The following is a 21,608-nucleotide window of genomic DNA, read 5'->3' as shown; positions in this document are numbered from 1 at the left end:
AAATCTGCAAGTATCCTGTTCATGCAATGAGATAGTGAAAAAACAGTCTTTTAAATCAATTATTAACAAGGGCCAATCTTTTGGTAACATTGCAGGATTGGGCAAACCAGGTTGTAGCGCCCCCATTGGCTCCATTTGTTCATTTACTGCACGTAAGTCATGCAGCAATCGGTATTTCCCAGATTTCTTTTTTATAACAAAAATAGGAGTATTCCAAGGACTTGTTGACAACTTTAAATGTCCTTGTTGATATTGTTCCAGCACTAACTGATGAGCTTGTTGCAGACTTTCCCTTTTTAAAGGCCACTGTTCAACCCATACTGGTTCCTGGATTATCCATTTGAGTGGGATTGGGAAAGTCCAAACAATGGCCTCTATTCTAAAGGGTGCTCATTAGTCAAAACAACACCAAGTTGTGACAAAATATCTCGTCCAATTAGACATTGAACCTTGTCTGGTAATGGAACAATTGACAAAATAGAACTGATGACCTTCCCATCTAATTGAATCTAGATTTGTGGAGACCTTTTTGCTAAAGTTAAACCTCCCACCCCTGTAACAGTAACCATACTAGGCAACATAGGCCATTCCTGGGGCCAATATTGTGGAGCAACAATACTTGAGTCTGCCCCAGTATCCAATAGTCCTTCTAATTGGTGGGATTCTCCATTATAATTGAGAACAACAGTTCGCTTGGGTCGAGTGTTTAAATCCAGAGTAAGTAATGTAAGTCCTCCTGTAGAACCAAATCCACCCGTACCCCGTGATTGATTTTTCAATGGTGTCAATTGATGGGTATATTGCGGCAGCGGTACTAATTGTGCAATTCGCTGTCCCTTATCAATTCTGGCTGGTGGTGCCAGTGTATATGCCATGACATATATTTCACCAGAATAGTCTACATCAATTACTCCAGGTAAAATAAACAATCTAATTAAACTAGCAGATGAACGTCCCAACACTATTGCACCCATAGCTTTTCCATTTATTATCAGTGGTCCAACAATTCCTGTGGGAATCTTGTAGGGCTGTGATGTCAATAAATCCACAGTCACTGAGGCTGCCAGGTCAAGGCCGAGGCTCCCTGCTGTGGCAGGCTGGAGGGAAGTTGCACTGATGTTCCGGCAGCTGCTACTTGTGTCTTGGCGCGGCGGCTTCTCGTGCTGGCTTTCCCGTTTCCCGATCGCCGGTGGCAAGCACTATCAGCATGAGTATTGGACCGACACTGATTGCACCAAACAGATGACACAGTACATTCCTTTCGAATATGTCCAAGGTTGCCACAGCGAAAACATTTGAATCGGGAGGCTGGAATCCTGCCATTGTTGGTTGTAGCCGCTTGTAGGGGTGCAAGAGCTGCTAAAACCTGACTCTGATTAGATGCAGCCTGCTTTTCCAACCCTTGTCCTAGTTCTTTAATTGCCTGGACTAACATTGCCTGTGAGCCCACTGGTATATTGGACATCCTCTCTAATGCCTCTTCAATAGTCCAGTTAGCATTTAGGGAATTTAAAACTGACCTGGTTGCTAGATTACAATTTTGTAATGCACATTGTTTTAACAATGCTCCCCTCATATATTCAGGAACACCTGCCCGCTCTATAGCTGAAGCCGCTTTATCAATAAATGCTCCAAATGGTTCATCTCGCCCTTGCTTAATACCCATATAAGATGGAATACCTCCTGGCTCCTTAATCCGATCAAATGCAGCTCGCGCTAACCGCATACCTTCTCTCAATTTATCTGGTCCCAAAATAGCTTGTGCTTCCACTGGACTATATGGTCCTAGTCCCATAAGTTCCTCCAAAGTTAGTCCATGCAGTGGATCACCTGCCTGTCTCTGCACATTTACACTTTCTTGACAATAAGCTTGCCAGTGTGCATTAAACAACAACTGCTGATGCTGACTAAGGATCAATTTCATAATACTCTTACAATCTGCAGGCAACAAAATCTGTGTACCCCACAAATAATCAATCATTTGTCTAACCGGTTCACTGGTCACTCCAAACTGACTGACTGTAGATCGCAACTGTGATAACCATTTCCAATCTAAAGCTGTAATTTGAGCTTGTATTCCTCCCCCTTGCATTGGTGCAAAGGTTACAGGACATGCTACTTCTAATACAGCGTCTGCTATTTCCTTATCTCCCTCTTGCAAAATATTCCGTGCTAACGTAGCCCATGTTTCTCTCCTTTCCCGTGCAATAGCCTCACTTAACTCACACCCCACCCCAGAGACAGATTTATTTCCCGTAGGGGAGGATGGTAACGGTGCTGAAGGCTCCGTTCCAGAATCAGGGTAAGTAGGTGAGGGAATTTGAGATAATACAAAAGAATTAGCAGCTGGAGCAGGAGTCAGTGGCTGAGCGGGGGAAGTCAGTGGTTGCGCGGGGGGGTTCAAAATTACTGTATTTGTGGCGGGTGGCAATGGACACTCATTAATTCCCTGTAAAAGTCTGTTTTTTGACATAGCTGTAGATGCCTGTATGGCAGCTGCCTGTTCAGCCTGATACTGCAAAAGAACATTATGAACTGTCCGCCACAGTTTTCCCAGTTTTTTAGCAGCTTTATCATCATCTAAAGTAGCGTCCCACAATTTATCTCCAAGTTTTCGCCACTCACTTAATTCATGAACTGTATGGGGATTCTGAAAACAACCCTGAGCATACCCATAAGCAAGAAGTCCAGGAAGCTCCTTGCGCAAATCAAAATCTTTAACCTGTCGCTTTTCTAAAAAGCAGGTAAATAAATCATATGCTGCTTGCCTTTCCATCTTACCGTCAGCGCTGTTGCAGCCCCTACAAGGTTTCGGCAGCACGTTACGGCAGGACTCTCCTTTGAGGTCGCCTGGGCGCGGCAACCCTACTGTGTGATCAGGACCCTCCTCTGAGGTTGCCTGGAATGCAACACAGCTGTTGCTTTTCGCCGTCCTTGCTGCGGAGGACCCGTCCCCTGTCACCGACTCTCGTGGCCAACTCCTTTAAAAGGTCCGAAAGGTTCCAAAGGTCCCAAAAACTCTGATTGTCCCAAAAAGTCCTTAAGGTCCCAAAGGTCCCAAAGGGTGTCCCTGTTCGGGCGCCATTTGATGAGTTCAGTGGGAGAAATGCAGCACTCAATATGAATGATCAGCAAGTCTCGTTTATTGGTAACTCTAACACCACTTATATAGCATCAATAATTAGGCTCATACATAGTGCAAAAAGCAAGCTCATTATTGGATACTTCATTTAAGGTCAACTCCACCTAATTCTACATTCCTGTGATCGTTCATCTATGCTGAATTCACATTCTTCTGATCACAGCATCCTGTTCTCAGTTAACAGTTATCACCAAGGCCTTCCTGACTTTGCAACATCTCACACCAACTGTACTCTATTGTCTAATTCTTTCCCAGCTAACTGCTGCATGGGAATATGACCTTTGCTCTCTAGCCATTCCTCTATAGAAAGATGTTTTACAGTTTGAACAGTAGAATGTTGTCACCGTAAGGGGCCTTCTTTGTTAATATAGCTCATGTTGTGTCATGTTTGGTAAATACCAATGTTGTTGTACCAGCCTTGTTAATGCCACCTGGCCTTGTCTATTGCCTCTGCTGCTCCCGGCACCCCCCATGGCACCGATGACAGCACCCAGTGTGTAGATGAGCCCAACTCCCATGGAGGGTAGCACCCAGTGGGATTAACATCCAAAGACCCCTAGAATCAGCGAGCCAGGGCACAAACCGGACTCCAAACTACACTGAGGAGCAAGGGTTAGGGTTAGGGTTAGGACATTGAGCAACTGACTGATGTTCCAGACCTCATCGCCATAACTACAACAACATGTACTATGCATGACTACCCAAGATTTGCAATGAGGCACGGTCTTCCTAGAGACTCTCCTGAAGGCAGAACCCCCATCTCTGCCATGTGGCAAAGCTGAACATCTCCTCCTCTGGGTCATCCATTGGGAGCAGCAGTGGTTGAGCTTCCCCCACCTAGAGCTGCCCTCAATAAAGGCATTAAAAAGGAGCTGCTCTCTTTGCCTGTTCTTTTCAGAAGGACTGACCCCGTGGCAGAGTGACCCACGCTGCAGCACTGTGAGGGGCTGTTCCCCATGGGATGGACTCAGCTTGGAGAAGTTCCTGGAGAAGTCTCCGGTGGGAGAGAGCCCAGGGTGCAGCAGGGGAACGACTCCTGTCCCTGAGCAGCGGGAAAAGCCCCGGGGGATGGAGTGACCATGGCCCCATTCCCTGTGTCCCTGCACTGCCGGGGGAGGAGGCGCAGCTGGGAAGACGGAGGGGTGGGGGAAGCTGGTTTTAAGGGTCTTCCTTTACTTCTCATGATCCTGCTCTGAGTTTTTGGAGTTTCCTGCCAGAAATCTCTCTCCTCCACCACTCATCCACAGGGGTTTGGGGCAGTTTACCTTTTTAGGGGGAAATCCGAGCGATGCACTGATGCTCCTAATTAGCGCTGGGAGAAGTGAGGCTCCCGGGCTTCCCGCTGAGCCGGAGCCACCGAACACCCAGGGCAGGGAAAGGCGGGCCGGGAGCTGCGGAGAACTTTGTTTGTGTTTGGAGCTCAATGGCGGCTCGGGCCGGGCCCGTTCCAGGCCTGTTCCTCATCTCCGCCCTTCCCCTCACACAGCCCAGGGGGCCCTGAGAGCGCGGGGCGGGGCTGTGCCGTGTGCAGAGCCCGCCGCTGGCTGCGATTGGCTGCTGCTGCCGTCACTCGTGGCTCTGGCGCGCGCTGATTGGGCAGAGCGGGGAAAAGCCCGGCCCCGCTGGCGCCCCCAGGGCGGCCGTGGGGCAGGAGAGCCGCCATTGCCGGAGCGTGTGTGCGGGCCCGGCAGCGGCGGCAGCGGCCGGAGCCCGGTGAGGCGGCGGCGGAGCTCGGAGGCGGCCCCAGCCATCGCAGGTGGGAGCCGCGCTCGGTTCTGCGGGGCTCGGGGCTCGCTGCGGGCCCGGGAGGGGGCGGCGGGGGGCTGTGGCGGGTGGCTTGTGCCGTGGCCGGCCCGTGTTGGCCCTGGCGTGAGGGCGCTGCGGGAGCGGCTGCCCGCGGTCTCCTTCCCGCTGGGGCCTCGGCAGGAGCCGGTGCCGGAGCAGCGCTGGCTCGTCCCGCTTCGTGTCGGTAGCCCGGAGGTGGCTGCGCTGTGCCCGGGGCTGGGCGGGAAAATTCCCGGCGCCAGAGGTTTGTGTGGCCAAAGGAGGCAGAGGAGCGGTGTGAGAGTGACTTTATTGCTGCCCAAAGGGAGAGGCCGTGGGGCATTTGCCGTGCGCTCTCTCCAGCTGCTGGAGGACGCGGCCTCGTTTTTGTCCTGATTTTCCCGGCCGCGTGTCCCTGTCCCTTTCCCCACTGGCAGAGGTGCTTGGAAGGTTCAGACTTCCCCATCTGCCTCCTGCATGTCCCGGTTAATATGTACCCACCACTTTTGTAGAACATCCGATATTGATGGCTGTGTTAAGTCTTTGTTCTTCTGGAAGTTCAGGAATTTAGCGGGACTTTGTCAGAGCAGCGGTCCTTGTCAATTAGTAACATTTTCTGAAACTGATGCTTTCTCCCGTTGCTTCCTTATGTGCAAGTCCCTGGCCCTATCTGCAAGCAGATTCACTCATTGGCTCTGTTTTTTCTTCCTGGGTGTTCTTTGATTTTGGGATTGCTCTCAGTGCCCTCATTCGCTGTCCTTTTGTAGCCGTTTGTGGCTCAGGAGGCCTGGCTGCCCCCTGCATCCCCTTGCTCAGCTGCTGAATGAGCTGCACTCAGCAAGGTGTGTGCATGGTGAAAAGATGAGAGTTGCTGTAGAACATAAGAGGAGAAACAGCTTTCGTTTAACCCATGGTCTGCCAGGGAACCACAAAAATGTTGCCCATTCCCATCCTTTCCATGTTTGGACCAATACATGAGCTCTTTTCTTCTATCCTTTGTTATCTCTTTCTCCACTTTTCCTCTGTGATCTATTTGCCAACAGCAGTTTGAGACATTTAACTTTCCACAAACTCTGCCTCCTTTTCCTGCTAAAAGATAATGTGACTCCATCCCATGGTGAAATGTGTTCCTCATCTGGGTGGATTGATTGTGAAGAAAGTCAGAAGCTTGAGCTGTCTGGTTGGGTATTATTTTGAGGACATCCTGTAATCTAATTATGCCATGGAAATGATAAATGGTTTCTCTGGCTCATGATATGAATTTGTTAGGGTTCCCCGGGGCTGGCCCATGGTGTTGCAGGATTTGTTCTGGTGGCCGTTCATCTTTTCCCCATTTTTGGGTGCTCCCTCCAGCCAGGTCTGCATCAATTTTTGGCTTTTCTCTAATTAAATCAGCACATGTTTGCATTCCCAACTGTTTTCCCTGAACTTGTGGTAGCAATAAAACCCCAGTGCTCTAATTCACCCTATATAACATAGAAATTGAGAGCACAATTTGAGGTGGGGAGTGGGATGATTCCCACCCATTTTTTATAGTGAGGTTTTCACAACAATCTCCATTTTCTGTTTTCCTTTTCAGCTTAACGAATTTCTGCTGCAGAGTCAGATATCCTCACCATGGGCTCTGCCTTTAGCTGTGCAAATTCCATCTGTGCCCCCAGTCAGAGCTTGGGGTGAGGGGCAGAGGAATTCAGCCCAATTCCTCCCCCAGGCAGGAAGACCCTGGTACATTGTCCAGGCTTTGCCCCAGAGGTGTTAATTTGCATTTCTAAAGCTCCTCTGCTGGCTGCCTGGAATGAAGCTTCTCTTCCAGGGCAGCCATGGGATGACTCACATGGAGCCCCCCCCACCTTACAATTTTCTTTTCTTTTTTTTTTTTAATACAATTTTTTATTAACTATTTAGCTTTTAAAGGGTCGCATTTCAAGGTCTTCTGGTTTTCTAAATGCAGCTTAAAGGTGAACATGGAAAAACCCATACCATAATTTTGTCATCACTAAGAGCCATGCACAAACATAAAAACAAAAATTAGAAAGAAATCAAGTATTTTCTTTTTCTTCTCTTCTGACTAAAAACTGATTCTCACACCCCTGGCCCAAGCAGAACTGACAACAGAAAAGTAGAATTATTACCAAAAATTATTCTAATGGTGTAATCCTTTCACTGAACCTGCAAAAAGCAAAAACTCTCCAACAATGTTATTAGAGAAATAAAGCATGACTTGATTCTGAACAGAATCATTTCAACCACACATAGTCTGCATGTGCAGAGAAAATCATTCCATGACATGTGAGTTTTACTAGATCTTTCCTAAACTTTATACAGTCTGAACCCATAGAAATCCATTGGTTTAGTGTTCATTGTTTCCAAGTTGTGGAGTCCTTAGTGCTTGGTTTCCTGTTGCACCCGGATTTCTGTGTCTCTGATGTGAATTAGGTCTGCACTCCTGGATTTCCTGCTCAGCCTTTTCCAGATCAGGTGTCTCCAGCTGTGCCAGGGCAGTGTCTGGGGTAGATGTTGGTTGATGTTTGCTGCTGGGCCTTGATGTTTTGTTGATGGTCGTTGTCTTTGTGGGAATCTTTTGGGCTCTTCCCAGTCTGTTGAGATGTTAAGTTCATCTCTGCTGAGTGGTGGAACATCCCTTAAAAAAACCCTTTAAAATTCCTTTTCCCAAGGCAAATGCAAACCAAGCCTGACTGGAGAAATCAAATAAAAAATAATTTTACACTTGGTATATTTTCCAATACTCTAATCCCAGCCAGCCCAGAGTGTGAGTGTAATTGAGAGCCAGAGTGGAATTCTCACGGTGCCTTCCCCAGCAGCTGTGGCGAGGGCAGGCACAGAAAGCCCTGAAGCTCCAGCAGTGCCAGCCAGGATTGTCCCGCAGGGGCTGGAGATGCCAAAGGAGGGTGCCCAGGCCGAGGATTTCAGCAGAGGATCTGTGGGCAGGCCCAGGGGCTTGCCCCGCTGGGGAGCCCTGGCTGCTGCTGCCTTGCCTTCAGTGCAGGCTCAGGGGCGGCTCCCATCCTCCTGCTGCAGCCAGGAAATCCAAATCTGTGGGGCTGCAGAGCCCTTGAGCCGAGGCTGAGGGGTCCCCCCGTGTTCAGCTGTGCTGGGGCTGTTTCTGTGCTCAGGGACACTTGGAATGGGCCGTGCCACTTGGCCACCAGAGCTGCTTCTTTCCACTGCTTCGGCAGGACCCGATGTCCTGCTTGGGTGTGTCGCAGTAGAGATGGACAATGACACCTGTTTCTTCTTCCATCACAGCCAAAGCTTTATTGCACACAGCTTATATTTACATGGTTATCAGAAGGCTCCATGCTTAATTCCAGTTGGTTGGGAACTCAGTTCACTGGTTGGTAATGGTGAGTGTACACGTCAATCCAAACTTTTCTCTCTAACAATGTTTTCATACTTTTTCTACTGATTCCCATGGGACAGATCCCTTGTTGCTACAGGTGCACTTGTTTTTCTCCCCAAGAATAGTTTGTTATGTTAACAAACTTTTCATTCTCAAGATGTTTTTGCCTGGGAACTTATCAGGCCAGCTGCTAGCTACACTAAGCCCACGTAACAAGTCCTAAACCATGATTTTCCAAGTCCTTTCTTTTGTAAGGTTTTACCTTTATGTGACAGGGTGTTGTGAACAGCAAACTCCAAAGGTGGGTGTGTCTCAAATCTCTCCCAGCCCGGGTCTGGATCTCTCTCAATTCAATGCAGGCATGGGTTTCTCCCCAGCCCCCTCTCCAGGCTGTTCAAACAGGAGGCTGGGTTAAACCCTTCCCCTGTCCTCAATTCTAAATCCTCCTTTGCCACTGAACAAGTTTCATACTGCAGTCACCGAGCTCTGCTCATCCATTTAGGGGCTCTGTTGGGGTACATGGGAGAAGGTGAGGAGGGGTCCCCGGGGGTCGTGTCCCCCCCCGGGAGCGCCTGTGACTCCCCCATGTCCCCCCCATGCCGGGCTCACCCCCTTTTGTCTCTGCCAGAGCTGCTGACCCAGCTCCTGCTGTGTCCTGGGAGGGGCTTTGGGGAGCCCCCCTGGGACCCCCTTGGATCCCCATTCCTGGCCCCGGGGACCCCCCGCATCTCCTTCCCCAGCTCCGGGACCCCCTGCACCCCCTTCTCCTGCACCAACAGCGCCCTGCACCCCCTTTCCCGGGGATCCTCCCCTGGCAGCCCCTGGATCCCCCGGTTCCGTCAGCCCGGGGACCCCCGGAGCCCCATTCCCGGCCATCCCGGGGCACCGCACCCCCAGGCCTCCCTTTCCAGGGAAAGCCGAGCTCGGCACGGGGCTCTCCAGCCGCTCTGGCATCACCCAAAGGAGGGGGAGAGAGCAGCAGAGAGAGAGAGAAGGAGACTGGGAATCGGGGCTCGGGCTCCCAGCGCCCGCTCCTGCTCCGCCGGGGCTGGGGAGCCGCAGCCGCAGGAAAAATGGGATCCGCGGATGCCGGGGCTTCCCCCGCTTTGGGCCGAAGCCGGCGGGTTCCAGGCGGAGTTTGGGCGCAGGGCCCGGGAGTTCAGCCCAGTTTGTCCCGGGGGTCCCGCAGTGCGCGGCCGAGGAGGGTCCCGGGGGATCCCGGGAGGGGATCCAGGGGAATTCCCTGGAATTGCCCCGTCCCCTCCCCCCGCGCTCCCTCGGGCACTTTCGCTTCCGCCTTGGCCGCCCTGCGCCGCCGGGATCTGCCCGGCGACCGGTGACGTCACTGCAGCCTCGGGCTGCCACTGGCGGGCAGCAAAGAGCGGCGCCAATGGCGGGGCCGGAGGCGGCTCTGGGGGCGGGGCCGGGGCTGTGGGCGGGGCCGCAGCGGAGCAGCGCGATGGCTCCAGCGCTGGGGCCGGGGGCGCTCCCGGGGGGCGGCGAGAGGTGAGAGGGACTCCGGCACCGGGACTCTTTGATCGCCCATTCCGGAGCTCCAAGGGGCCTCTAAACCCCCATTCCTGGGCACCGCCATCCCACCGAACCCCCATTCCCGGCCGTGGGTCCCACCCTGCACCCCCTTATCCGGCACCAGGAACGCCTGCACCCCTTTCCCGGCCATCCCGCCTCCCGCAGCCCCCAGAGCCCCCTTCTCCTTCACCCATTTACCCCCCGGACCCCTATTCCTGCCTCTCCCAGCAGCCAGCCCCTCCTTTCCTCAGCACTCAGGACACCCGGGACCCCTATTCCCAGCCATCCCGGCTTTCCCTGCCCTGTCCTGGCAATGGGGACAGCGGGGACCCTTGGAGCTCCCTTTCCTGGGTACAGGAACGCCCTGAACTCCAGCCATGCCACATCTAGCCAGCCCTAGCCTCCCCTCTTGTCACTCCTGGCATCCCCAAATGCCCTTCCCGGCTCTCCCCGTTCCCCCTTTCCTTCAGCCGTGACCCCCCCGATCCCGAATCTCCAAATGTCCCCCCAGTTCTCCTCTCCCTGCGTTCCCTGCACGCGGCGCTGTCGGAGCCCGGCCCGGGCTTCCCGCAGTCCATGTCCATGGGGTCCCTGGCTGGGATCCCCTTCCAGCGCCGCCACAGCGAGCGGGGCCGGGCGGAGCCGAGCCGGGATCTTGGGATAGCCAGGGCTGGGATATTGGGATAGCCAGAGCTGGGATATTGGGATAGCCAGGGCTGGGATATTGGGATAGCCAGGGCTGGGATATTGGGATAGCCAGAGCTGGGATATTGGGATAGCCAGGGCTGGGATATTGGGATAGCCATGGCTGGGATATTGGGATAGCCAGGGCTGGGATATTGGGATAGCCAGGGCTGGGATATTGGGATAGCCAGGGCTGGGATATTGGTATAGCCAGAGCTGGGATATTGGGATAGCCAGAGCTGGGATATTGGGATAGCCGGGGCTGGGATATTGGGATAGCCAGGGCTGGGATATTGGGATAGCCAGAGCTGGGATATTGGGATAGCCAGGGCTGGGATATTGGGATAGCCAGAGCTGGGATATTGGGATAGCCAGGGCTGGGATATTGGGATAGCCAGGGCTGGGATATTGGGATAGCCAGGGCTGGGATATTGGGATAGTCAGAGCTGGGATATTGGGATAGCCAGGGCTGGGATATTGGGATAGCCAGGGCTGGGATATTGGGATAGCCAGAGCTGGGATATTGGGATAGCCAGGGCTGGGATATTGGGATAGCCAGGGCTGGGATATTGGGATAGCCAGGGCTGGGATATTGGGATAGCCAGGGCTGGGATATTGGGATAGCCAGGGCCGGCACAAGGAGCGGCACCGGCACGGGGCCAGCGCGGAGCTGCAGATGCTGCAGCAGCGGCACAGCCAGAGCGGGGCTGAGCGGGGGGAGCCGGGGCTGGGGGATCTGTGGGGCTGCGATGGCAACTGTGGCACCGCCATGGGGATCCCTGAGATCCAGGCTGAGGGATTAACAAATTCCCTGGCTCACAGCTGCAGGGAATGTCTCCGGAAATATGTCAGATATGGGCGGGAGGCGCTGCAGTGTAAAGGTGGGGAGGGCAGAATTCCCATGGGAATATGGGAATGGGAATGTGGGATTTGGGAGGGCAAAATTTGGGAACGTGGGAATTCTCATGCAAATTCCATGGATGGATTTCAGACATCCCATTCCCGTGAGATCTCCATGCATGGATCCTGCTGCTGTCCCATTCCCAAGGGAATTCTGTGGATGGACCTCACTGCCATGCCATTCCCATGGAATTCCATGGGCAGATCTCCCCATCCCGCAGCCATGAGAGCCCCAATCCGGTTCCCCTCCAAACCCATCCTGGGGGTTGCCCTGGTCCTTGCCCTCCCCACCCCCCACAAGACTCCTGGGGGTCTCCCCCAGGACCCATCCAGCCCCCCTAAACTCTTCCTGGGTCCCCTCTCATCCCCCGATAACTGGAATTCCTGGAAGTCCCCCCGTATCCCCTCCCCCAGGACTTTGGGGGTCCCACCCGACCTGTCCGTGCACCCCCAGATTTCTTCCACAGCCCCCCTGTGATGGTGGAGGGTGGGGGCCGAGTGCTGGTGCCCCCCTGCCTGCAGCAGATCCAGCGGTGAGGGCAGTTCGGGGGGTCCCTCAGCATTTGGGGTCCCTGGGATTTGGGGTGACCCCCCGGGCCCCCCAGGATCTCCCTGAACACGCTGACGCTGCCCGTGGGCAGTGAGAAGGTTCAAACCCGGCACGGGGTCCCCAGCACTGCCACCCGCATTGCCCAGGTACCCCCAAACCTGCCGAGAACCCCCAAACCCCCCGGGACACCCCAACCTCCCCTGATCCCAAACACAGCCCTGGATGCTCCAAAAACTCCCCAAAACCGCAAAACCCCATACAGACATTGAGAAGGTTCATACCTGGCATGGGGTCCCCATCTCCATCACCAGCAGCTACCCCAAAACAGCCTTGGGACCCCAAACTCCACCCCTGGGATCGCCCAAATTCCCTCATCGGGACTCCTGTAAACCCCCTTGGGAACCCCCAAAAAACACCATGGCCCCAAAAACACACAGAACTTCTGAAAATTCCCAGGAACCCCTCACCAAGGTTTATACCCAGCATGGGGACCCCGTCACCTTCATCGGCATCACCCAGGTACCCCAAACCCCTCCCGGGACCCCCAACCCCTCCCGGGCTCCACTGCCGGAACCAACGGGAGCGGTGTTGCCCTTTTAAGAGGAGTTGCAGTGGGACCCGACAACACCGGGGGCCCTTAAAGCGGCCATGGTAGAGAGAACCCCCAAAATCCACCCTGGGGGACAAAACATCCCCTACAGGGGCTTGGGGTGGGGACACCCCTAAAAATGTCACTTAAAGCCGTCATGATCCCCCCTCCAAAGGGGCTTGTGGGGCTGCGGCCGCACAAACACCCTAAAATGGGGAGGAAAAAACACCCCTGTAGTGGTGGGATCCCCCCGAAAAAACCTGAAAAAGAGAAAAACTCCTCTTGAGAGGGGCCTGAAGACCCTGAAGGGCCCTGGAAGAGGGACAAGATCCCCTCCTGTGCTGGGGCCTCCCCGAGCCGGGAACTCTCCCGTTCCTGCACTCGGGGGAGCCCCGAACGACGGCGGCTCCTGGGCTGAGCCCCCCTCAGCCGGGGCTGCGGGGGGAACTGGGGGGGCTGGGACGGGGCTTGGGGCTCCTGGGGTGAACTGGGGGACCCTCAGTGCTCCCACCTCCCCCTGTTCCCCTGTCCCGCCCCGTTCCCATAGTTCCCCCAAAGCTCCGCTGCCCCCAGCTCGGTTTGGGGGGGACCCAGCCCTTTCCCATCGTGTCCCGGCCCGGCCCCGCTCACCCGAGGGCTCCGAACCACGCCCAGGGACAGAGGAGGGACAGAGGAGGAGGAAGAGGAGGGACAGAGGAGGAGGAAGAGGAGGAGCAGGAGGAGGAAGAGCTGGAGCAGGCAGAGGAGGCTCCACCTGCGCTCCCCGCTCTCTGCATCTGCAGCTCCTTCGGGACCATCGCCCCCCATCCCGCAGGTGCCCGGGGAGGGGGAGCTCGCCCCAAATACCCCGGGGCTCCCTGGCTTTGGGGTTTTTGGGGGGGATGTTTGGGGATGGCATGGCTCCAGAGCCGAGCCGCAGATGCCCCTCGGGGGCACCCCGGGGGTCCCCGGGAGGTGTTTTTGGGGGGTCCCGGTGGCGGTGGCGGCAGAGCCCCGGCAAAGGGGCCGGGGGGATGCGGGTCCGGCATGGCCGGGAAAGGGGTTCGGGGCTCCCGGTGCCGGCAGTGGCTGCTCCCAGCATTGCCCAGTTGCTCCCCCCATGTGGCTCCAGTTTCCTGTGCCCCCCACGATAAGCCAAATCACTCCCAGGCATTCCCTATTAGAGTACAATTTGTCTCCATTTTATCCCATTTTTCCACATTTTTATCCAATTTTTCCCCATTTTTATCCCATTTCTTTCCCATTTTTGCTCTATTTTTTCTAATTTTTATCCCATTTTCATATAATTTTCCCCTATTTTAATCCTATTTCTTATTTTTCCCTAATTTTTTCCCCATTTTTTTTTCCTCTCAATTTTCCCCTTTTTTATCTCATTTGTCCTCATTTTTTCCCATTTTTTTTTTCCTATTTTTCCTCCATTTTTACTCAAATCGTCCCCCATGTTTTCCTATTTTTCCCATTTTTTCCATTTTTAATCTATTATTTCCCCATTTTATGCTATTTTTGCTCCATTTTCTCCCAGTTTTTTCCCCATTTTTACTCCTATTTTCCCCGATTTCTTCCAATTTTCCCCCACTTTTGCCTCATCTTTACCTTTTTTTTCCTATTTTTGTCCCAGTTTTCCCCATTTCCCCCTCTCCCATTTTTATCCTGGTTTTATCTTACTTTTCCACAATTTTATCCCAATTTTCTTCCATTCCTTTCTCCCATTTTTCCCAATTTTTCCTCCATTTCCATCCCATTATCCCAAAATTTTCCCTATTTTTATCCAATTTTTTCCCATTTTTTCCCCCCATTTTGGCTCCATTTCTCCCCATTTTCCTCCATTTTTACTGACATTTTTCTCACTTTTCCCCTATATTTTTGTAGTTTTCCCTAACTTTTCCCCATTCTTCCTCCATTTTTATTTTATTTTTCCCCATTTCCCCCTATCTTCCCCATTTAATTATCCCAAAAATTGAAATTTGGGGTAAAAAAAATAGAAGTTTTGGTGGGAAAAAGGTGCTTCGGTGGCAAAATTCCATGAATTTAAATCACAGCTTTCCCATGATTTTTCCGTGATTTTTCCATGATTTCCAGCCAGAAGGAGGTGTGGGATTCATCCCAATATTCTGGAAGCTGGAAGAGGACCAAGCCATCAGTCTTCCAAAAAACCTGGAGTAGCTCATCCGCAATTCCACCTTTCCCCAGTCCCTGGATTCTTAGGTCTGGAAATTCTTCTACAATCTCCCAGGTAGGCAATTCCTAAAATTCCATGGAAAAATGGGAAAGGGGGATTTAATCCGGTTTTTTCCTGATTTTTCCCATTTTTTTCCCATTTTTTATCCCCATTTTATCCTGATTCTTCCAGATTATTTTCCTCTTTCTTTTCCTCGTTTTGTCCCAGATTTTTCCAGGTTTTTTTCCCAATATTTTTTCCCAATTTTTTCACTCTTTTTTCCCCCATTTTTTCCTGATTTTTTCCCAGTTTTTTCCCCATTTTTTCCTGTTTTTTCCTAATTTTCCCCTGCTTTTTTTCTGATTTTTTCCCTCCTTTTTCTCCCAATTTTTCCCATTTTTTTCCAGTTTTTTATCAAATTTTCCTGATTTTCCTGTTTTTTCACATTTTTTCCCTGATTTTTCCCAATTTTTTCCCTGATTTTCCCCCAATTTTTTCAATTTTTTTCTGATTTTTTTCAGGTTTTATTCCCTTTTTCTTTTCCTGATTTTTCTCTCAATTTTCACAATTTTTTTTACTTATTTTTCACATTTTTTTTCCTGATTTTTCCCTCTGATCTGTCCCAATATTTCCCCATTTTTTCCAAATTTTTCCTAAATTATGCTTGTTTATTTCCTAAATATTTCCTGGCTTTTTCCCAATTTTTTCAGCATTTTCCCAGGTTTTGTCCCCCAGTTTCTTTTCGTCATTTTTCCCTTGATTTTTTTTCTCTGATTTTTCCCAATTTTTTCCACCATTTCTTTTCCTGATTTCCCCCCATTCTTCCCCTGATTTTTCCCTGTATTTCCTAAATTTTTTTACTGATTTTTCCCAATTTTTTCCCAGGTTTCTTTTTTCTCTCTTTTCTTGATTTTACCCATTTTTTCCCAATTTTTTTCCAATTTTTTTTCCTGATTTATCCCTTCTCCTTTCCCAATTTTTTCTGGCTTTCCCCATTTTCTTCCTGAAAATTTTCATTATTTTTTTCTGATTTTTTACAGATTTTTTAATCCTTTTCCTGTTTTTTTCCCTGATTTTCCCCTGATCTTTCTTTTTTTTTCACATTTTTTTTCTGATTTTTTTGCAAGCTTTCTCAAACATTTTTTTTTTTCCTTGATTTTTCAAATTTTTTTCCGAATTTTTTCTTGATTTCTCCTGATTTTTCCCAGGGTCTTTTTGGCTTTCTTTTCCTGATGTTTCTCTGATTTTTCCCATTTTTTCACTTTTTTTTTCCCCATTTCTTTCCTATTTTTTCCTTATTTTTCTATCTTCCTTTCCCATTTTTTTTCTAGCTTTTTCCCAATTTCTTCTCAAATTTCCCTGAGTTTTCCCTGATTTTTTCCCAATTTTTTTCCCATTATTTTTCTACTATTTTTAGATTTTATGCCTCTTTCTTTTCCTGGTTTTCCCAAGTTCTTTCCCAGTTTTTCTCCTGATTTTCTCAGGTTTTTTTCCAATTCTTCCTGATTTTTTCTTCTTTTCCTATTTTGTCCAGATTTTTTTCCCCATTTTTCCTGATTTTTTTTAAGATTTTTTCCACTTTCTTTTCCTGATTTTTTCCTCAATTTTTCCCATTTATTCCTTGACTTTTCTCTTTTTTTCCCAAATTTTTCCTGATTTTTCCTTAATTTTTTTTGATTTCACCTTGATATTTTTCTTTTTCCCTGAATTTTCCCTTCCATTTTCCTTGAATTTATCCTGCTTTTTTTCCCATTTTTTCCCCAATTTTCCAGTTTCCTTCACACTCCCAGTCTGATCCCAGTCACTCCCAGTCTGATCCCAGTCACTCCCAGTCTGATCCCAGTCACTCCCAGTATGAGGCCAGTGGCCCCCAGTTGCTCCCTGGCAGTGCCAGTGTGACCCCAGTAGCCTCCAGTGTGATCCCTGGGACTCCCTGTCTCTCCCAGTATATCCCAGTCAGCTCCAGCATGCTCCCAGTCATTCCCAGCTCCTCCCAGTTGCTCTCAGCATGATTCCAGTTGTTCCCAGCCACTCCCAGTCAATCCCAGTATGATTCCAGTCACCCTCAGTGGGATCCCAGTCTCAGCCAGCAGGGACCCAGCTGCTCCCACTGTGATCCCAGTATGATCCCAGTTGAGTATGATTCCAGAATAGTTGCAATTCTTCCCAGTTCCTACCAGTATGATCCCAGTTGTCCCTGGAATAGTCCCAGTCCATCTCAGCATGGTCCCACTCACTCCCAGTTGCCCCCAGTGTGGTTCCAGCTGTTCCCAGTTGCTCATAGCCACTCCCAGTCACTCTGAGTGCAGTCCCAGTTGCTGCCAGTATGGTCCCAGTCTTGCCCAGCATGGCCCAGCTGCTTCCACTGTGATCCCAGTTAGATCTCAGTTGCCCTCAGCGTGGTTCCAGTTGCTCCCTGTTTCTCCCAGTGTGATCCCAGTTGCACCCAGTAGCCCCAAGTATAGTCCCATCCCCTCCCAGCATGGTCCCAGTCATGCCCAGTTGCTTTCAGTTGTCCCCAGCATGGTTCCCGTTGTTCCCAGTGTGTTCCCAGTATATCCCAGTTGCCCTCAGCATGTCCATAGCCATTCCCAGACACTCCCAGTAACCCCAGTCAGGTGCTTGTTATCCCAGTATTATCTCAGTCACACCCAGTATATCCCAGTCCAGCATTCCCCAAATTCACAGTCCCCCACCCGTGGGATCATCACCCCCCCCATCCCAGCAATAACCAGGGAGGGGGAGCTCGGCCCAGATATCCTGGGGGGTCCCTGGGTTGGGTTTTTGGGGAGAATGTTCAGCGAATGAAGAACTCCAAAGCTGAGCAGAAAATGCCCCTTGGGGGGTCCTGGTGGCAGCTGCTGGCAGAGGCAGCCTGGAGGAGCAGAGCCCTGTGTCCCCCAGGACACCCAGAGAAGGGGAGCGCCACAATTCACAAGACCCTCAACAGCCTGGAGAGGGGTCAGGGGGGTCTCCATGGACCACCTGCACCCCCAAGAAGAGAATAAGGGGAGAAGGGACCCTGGGACCCCAAAAACCTCCAACATCCCTAAATGTTGAGACAGAAATGAGAGGAACTTTTTGGATTCCTGGCACTCTCAGAAGCAAGGGGAGGGCAGGGACCGAGTAGATGGGGGACCCACAGTACAAGTGTGACCCCCAGCAGCTGGGACAGGGGGGAACCCATGAACAGCAAAGGGGAGAGACCAGAGATGGGGAACTCCTGGGAGGCATTTTCAGGACTGAATCTTGGTGTTTAGGAAGGTTTATATGGGCACAAGGTGCCCTGTGACTTCTAGAGAGGGCCTTGGGCAGGAGGAACACCCTAACCCAATGTGCTCATGAATTGTATTTTTCCCCAAACCAGGATTTCCCATTCCCAAACCTTGGCCGGATGGAGGAGGAGGCTGTGAGGAAGAGGAAGACGTCCCAGGACACCCAGGCAGGTGAGGAGGAAGTCAGTGCCCCTTTCCCCCTCTCTCCTGCTCCATCTCCCAGCCCAGCCGGGCCCCCGGCTGCAGGACAACCCCGCTGCCGACGCCGTCCTGCCAGGGACGCACTGGGGGGATCTCCTTCCCCTTCCCTCTGGCACGGAGGCAAATCCCATCCTCTCCTTGTCCTTCCTCCCCCAGACAAGGAGCTGAGGATGGAGACCAGGGAGAACAAATCCCCACGGCAGAACCTCATGGAAGAGGCTGTTTTGAGCAGCTCCATGGCTCAGGAATCCAACAGGGAGGAAAATCCCCAGAGATCCCACAGGAGAAGGGGCTCCAAACCCATCCCAGGGTGCTCTGAGGAGGAAAGACCCACCCTGTGCCGGGAAGGCGGCCGGAGATCCAGCCAGGGCTCTGAGCTGGTGGTCTATGAGCAGCTTCAGGATGGGGAGAAGCCCTACAAGTGCTTGGAGTGTGGGAAGAGCTTCAGACAGAGCTCATCCCTGATCCGCCACCAGATGATCCACACTGGGGAATGGGCCTATGAGTGTGGGGAATGTGGGAAGGGCTTCAGCTGCAACTCCGAACTCATCATCCACCAGCGCATCCACACTGGGGAGAGGCCCTATGAGTGTCCCGAGTGTGGGAAGAGGTTTCAGAGCAGCTCCACTCTCCTCCGGCACCAGCGGATTCACGCGGATGAGAGGCCCTTCCGCTGCCCTGACTGTGGGGAGGGCTTCAAGCAAAACTCCAACCTCATCAGGCACCGACGCATCCACACTGGGGAATGGCCCTACGAGTGTGGGGAATGTGGGAAGACCTTCAGCCACAGCTCTAACTTGACCATCCACCAGAGGACCCACACTGGGGAACGGCCCTATGAGTGTGGGGAATGTGGGAAGGGTTTCAGCCAGAGGTCCCAACTGACCATCCACCAGATGATCCACACTGGGGAGAGGCCCTATGAGTGTCCTGAATGCAGGAAGAGGTTTCAGACCAGCTCCCATCTCCTCCAGCACCAGTGGATTCACACAGATGAGAGGCCCTTCCGCTGCCCTGACTGCAGGAAGGGGTTCAAGGACAACTCCACCCTTGTCAGGCACCGGCGTATCCACGCTGGAGATGGCCCTACAAGTGTCCCCAGTGTGGGAAGAGCTTCACCCAGATCTCTAACTTGACCCAACAGCAACAGAGGCACTGGTAAGGGAAGCCTCTGCCTCGAAGGTTGGGCCCTGCGAGCCCAGGAAGAAACTCCACCCTGGACCCCTCGTGAGGTGACAGCCCAGGGATTTCTGATTGGGTTTGGGCCCCTGGGGTTTTTCCCTTGCTGTGTTCCCAGTGGTCCCTGACCTTGAACTCCACCCTGGTTCTCAAACCCCATCTCCCTGCCTCTGTTTGGGGCTGTCTCTGGATCTGAGTTTGTTCCTGAGCTGAATAAATGGTTTCCTGAGCAGAATCCCATCTCGTTGGTGTCCCCGACTGGTTCCTGGTAAATGTGGCCTCCGTGGAGATGATGTTGCGGCCCCGGAACACAAGACCCCACAAAATTGAGACCTGCCCCCAGAGCCCCCCAAAATTCCCTAAAATTCACCCAAGTCCCCCAAAATTCCTTTAATTTCCTTAAAATGCCCTTTTTGTCCCACTCCAGGACCAGGTGCCTCGGCTGGATCTCAGGGACAGCCCCAGGAATTTGGAGGGGGTCTCTCCTCCCCTGCCACTCCCAAGAACCTGCTGCTTTTGGGAAAAAAAAAAAATTAAAAAATTCTTTGGATTCAAGGAGGGGTTCCCCCATTTTTGTCACATTTTTTGGGAGTTCTCCCCCAAATTTTATCCTTTTTTGTTTTTTGGGTTTTGGTTTTTTTTTTTTTTTTTTCTATTTTTTGGTAGCTTTGGCATTCTTCAAAGTGGGCTTTTTTTGGAGAGGGTTCCCACAATTTTTTTGAGGGGTCCCTCAATTTCTTTGGGGGGAATCACCCCCTCCCTCAATTTTTCCTCTGTCCCCCTTTCCCCAAAATGGGGTGGGGGTGGTCTTTTTTTTCTTTTTTTTTTTTTTATTTTTACCTTTTTTCCCTTTTTTTCCCCTCTTTTTATTTATGTGCATTTAATTTGGGGGGACTGGGGCAGGAATTTTGGAGAGGTGTCGCCAAGGGTGCTGGAAAAGTTGGGGGCACTCCCATCCCCAAAAAAACGGGAAAAATCCCAGGAAATCTGGGGTTTCCCCCCCTACCCAAAGTGCGAAAAATGTGAAATAAAAAATTTATGTTCTCAGCTTTTTGGTGATTTTTTAGGAAGGGAGTTGCAATTTTGGGGGGCTTCTTGGTCACTGGTTTTTTGCAGGGGATCTCCTGAGTTTTGGGGTGGAATTTGGGAAATTGGGGGGAATTTGGGGGTTTGGGGGGGAAATTTGGTGTTTTGGGGAGAACTTCTGGTTTTTTAGGGGGAGGATTTGGGGTTTTGGGGGGGAAATTTGGGGGTTTTGGGGAAAAATTTAGGGGGTGGGGAGAATTTTGGGGGGAAAATTTGGGATTTTTGGGAAAATTTGGAGTTTTGTGGGAAATTTTTTAGTTTTGGGAGGATCTGGGACTTTTGAGGGTGTATGGGGGGTTTTCGGTTTTGGGGGGGATTTGTGAGGAATTTTGGGATTTTGGGGGAGGAATTTGGTGGTTTTAGGGGGAAATTCAGGGGTCCTGGGAGAAGTTCTGATTTTGGTAAGGGGGATTTGGGGAGAATTTTTTTGGTTTGGGGGAATTTCCATTGATGGGGAGGGGTCCTGATCCCATTGAGGAGGGGCACTTTGGGGAGGGGTCTCAAGTGGGATTCCCGATTTTGGGGCAGGGTTTGGGTTGGATTTGGGGAGATTTTCCAGCGATGGGGAGGCATCTCAGGAGTGCGATTTGAGGAGAGGTCTCATCAGAGCCCCATCCTGAGCTGGAAGCGAGGGGGATGTTGGGAGTGGAATCTGGGGAGGATCTGGGGGGAGATTTTCCAGGCATGGGGAAGGGTCCCGGTCCCGGGGCAGTTCCTGAATTTGGGGAGCAGTCTGGAATTTGGGAGGGGTCTCATTGGGGCAGCAGGAGGGGATGGAAGCGGGGCACAATGTCGGCAAAGCCGCTCTCCAGGGGGGCCGTGGGCAGCTCCTCGGGGGGTGCCGGGGGTCGCGGCCGCAGGCGCTGCAGCAGCGAGGTCAGGAACAGGAACAGCTCTGCCCGCACCAGCGCCTCCCCCAGGCACAGCCGCTGCCCTGTGGGGAGGGGGCGTCAGCACCGCCCCACCACAAAGGGCTGGGGGTCCCAAAAGGGTCTGTGATCCCAAAAGGGTCAGGGGGTCCCAAAAGGAGCTGGGGGTTTCAGGGGTTGGGGATCCCAAAAGGGCCTAGGGGATTCCACAGGGTCTGGGGACTTTGGGGGCTACGGGATCCCAAAAGGGTCTGGGGTTCCAAGAGGGTCTGGACTACTCCAAAAAGGGTTGGGGGGTCCCTAAAGGGTCTGGGAGCTTT

At 51.9% G+C, this 21,608-nt stretch overlaps 1 protein-coding gene across 1 annotated transcript; it reads left to right on the top strand.

The window, feature by feature from the left end:
* The first annotated feature begins 11,120 nt into the window (after positions 1–11,120).
* On the top strand, positions 11,121–20,380 carry LOC147646535 (uncharacterized). Its single transcript, XM_086873355.1, has 4 exons — positions 11,121–13,334; positions 14,600–14,753; positions 18,046–18,124; positions 18,311–20,380. The coding sequence occupies exons 3-4, from the start codon at positions 18,073–18,075 to the stop codon at positions 19,288–19,290; spliced, it is 1,032 nt and encodes a 343-aa protein (XP_086729481.1). The 5' UTR covers positions 11,121–13,334; positions 14,600–14,753; positions 18,046–18,072; the 3' UTR covers positions 19,291–20,380.
* The last annotated feature ends 1,228 nt before the right edge of the window (positions 20,381–21,608 follow it).

This window comes from Cyanistes caeruleus, unplaced genomic scaffold (genome assembly GCF_971803275.1).
Source record: "Cyanistes caeruleus unplaced genomic scaffold, bCyaCae1.hap1.1 HAP1_SCAFFOLD_94, whole genome shotgun sequence".
NCBI lineage: Eukaryota > Metazoa > Chordata > Aves > Passeriformes > Paridae > Cyanistes > Cyanistes caeruleus.
The sequence above is the reverse complement of the archived record's forward strand: the minus strand, read 5'-3'. Positions and strand labels throughout refer to the sequence as shown.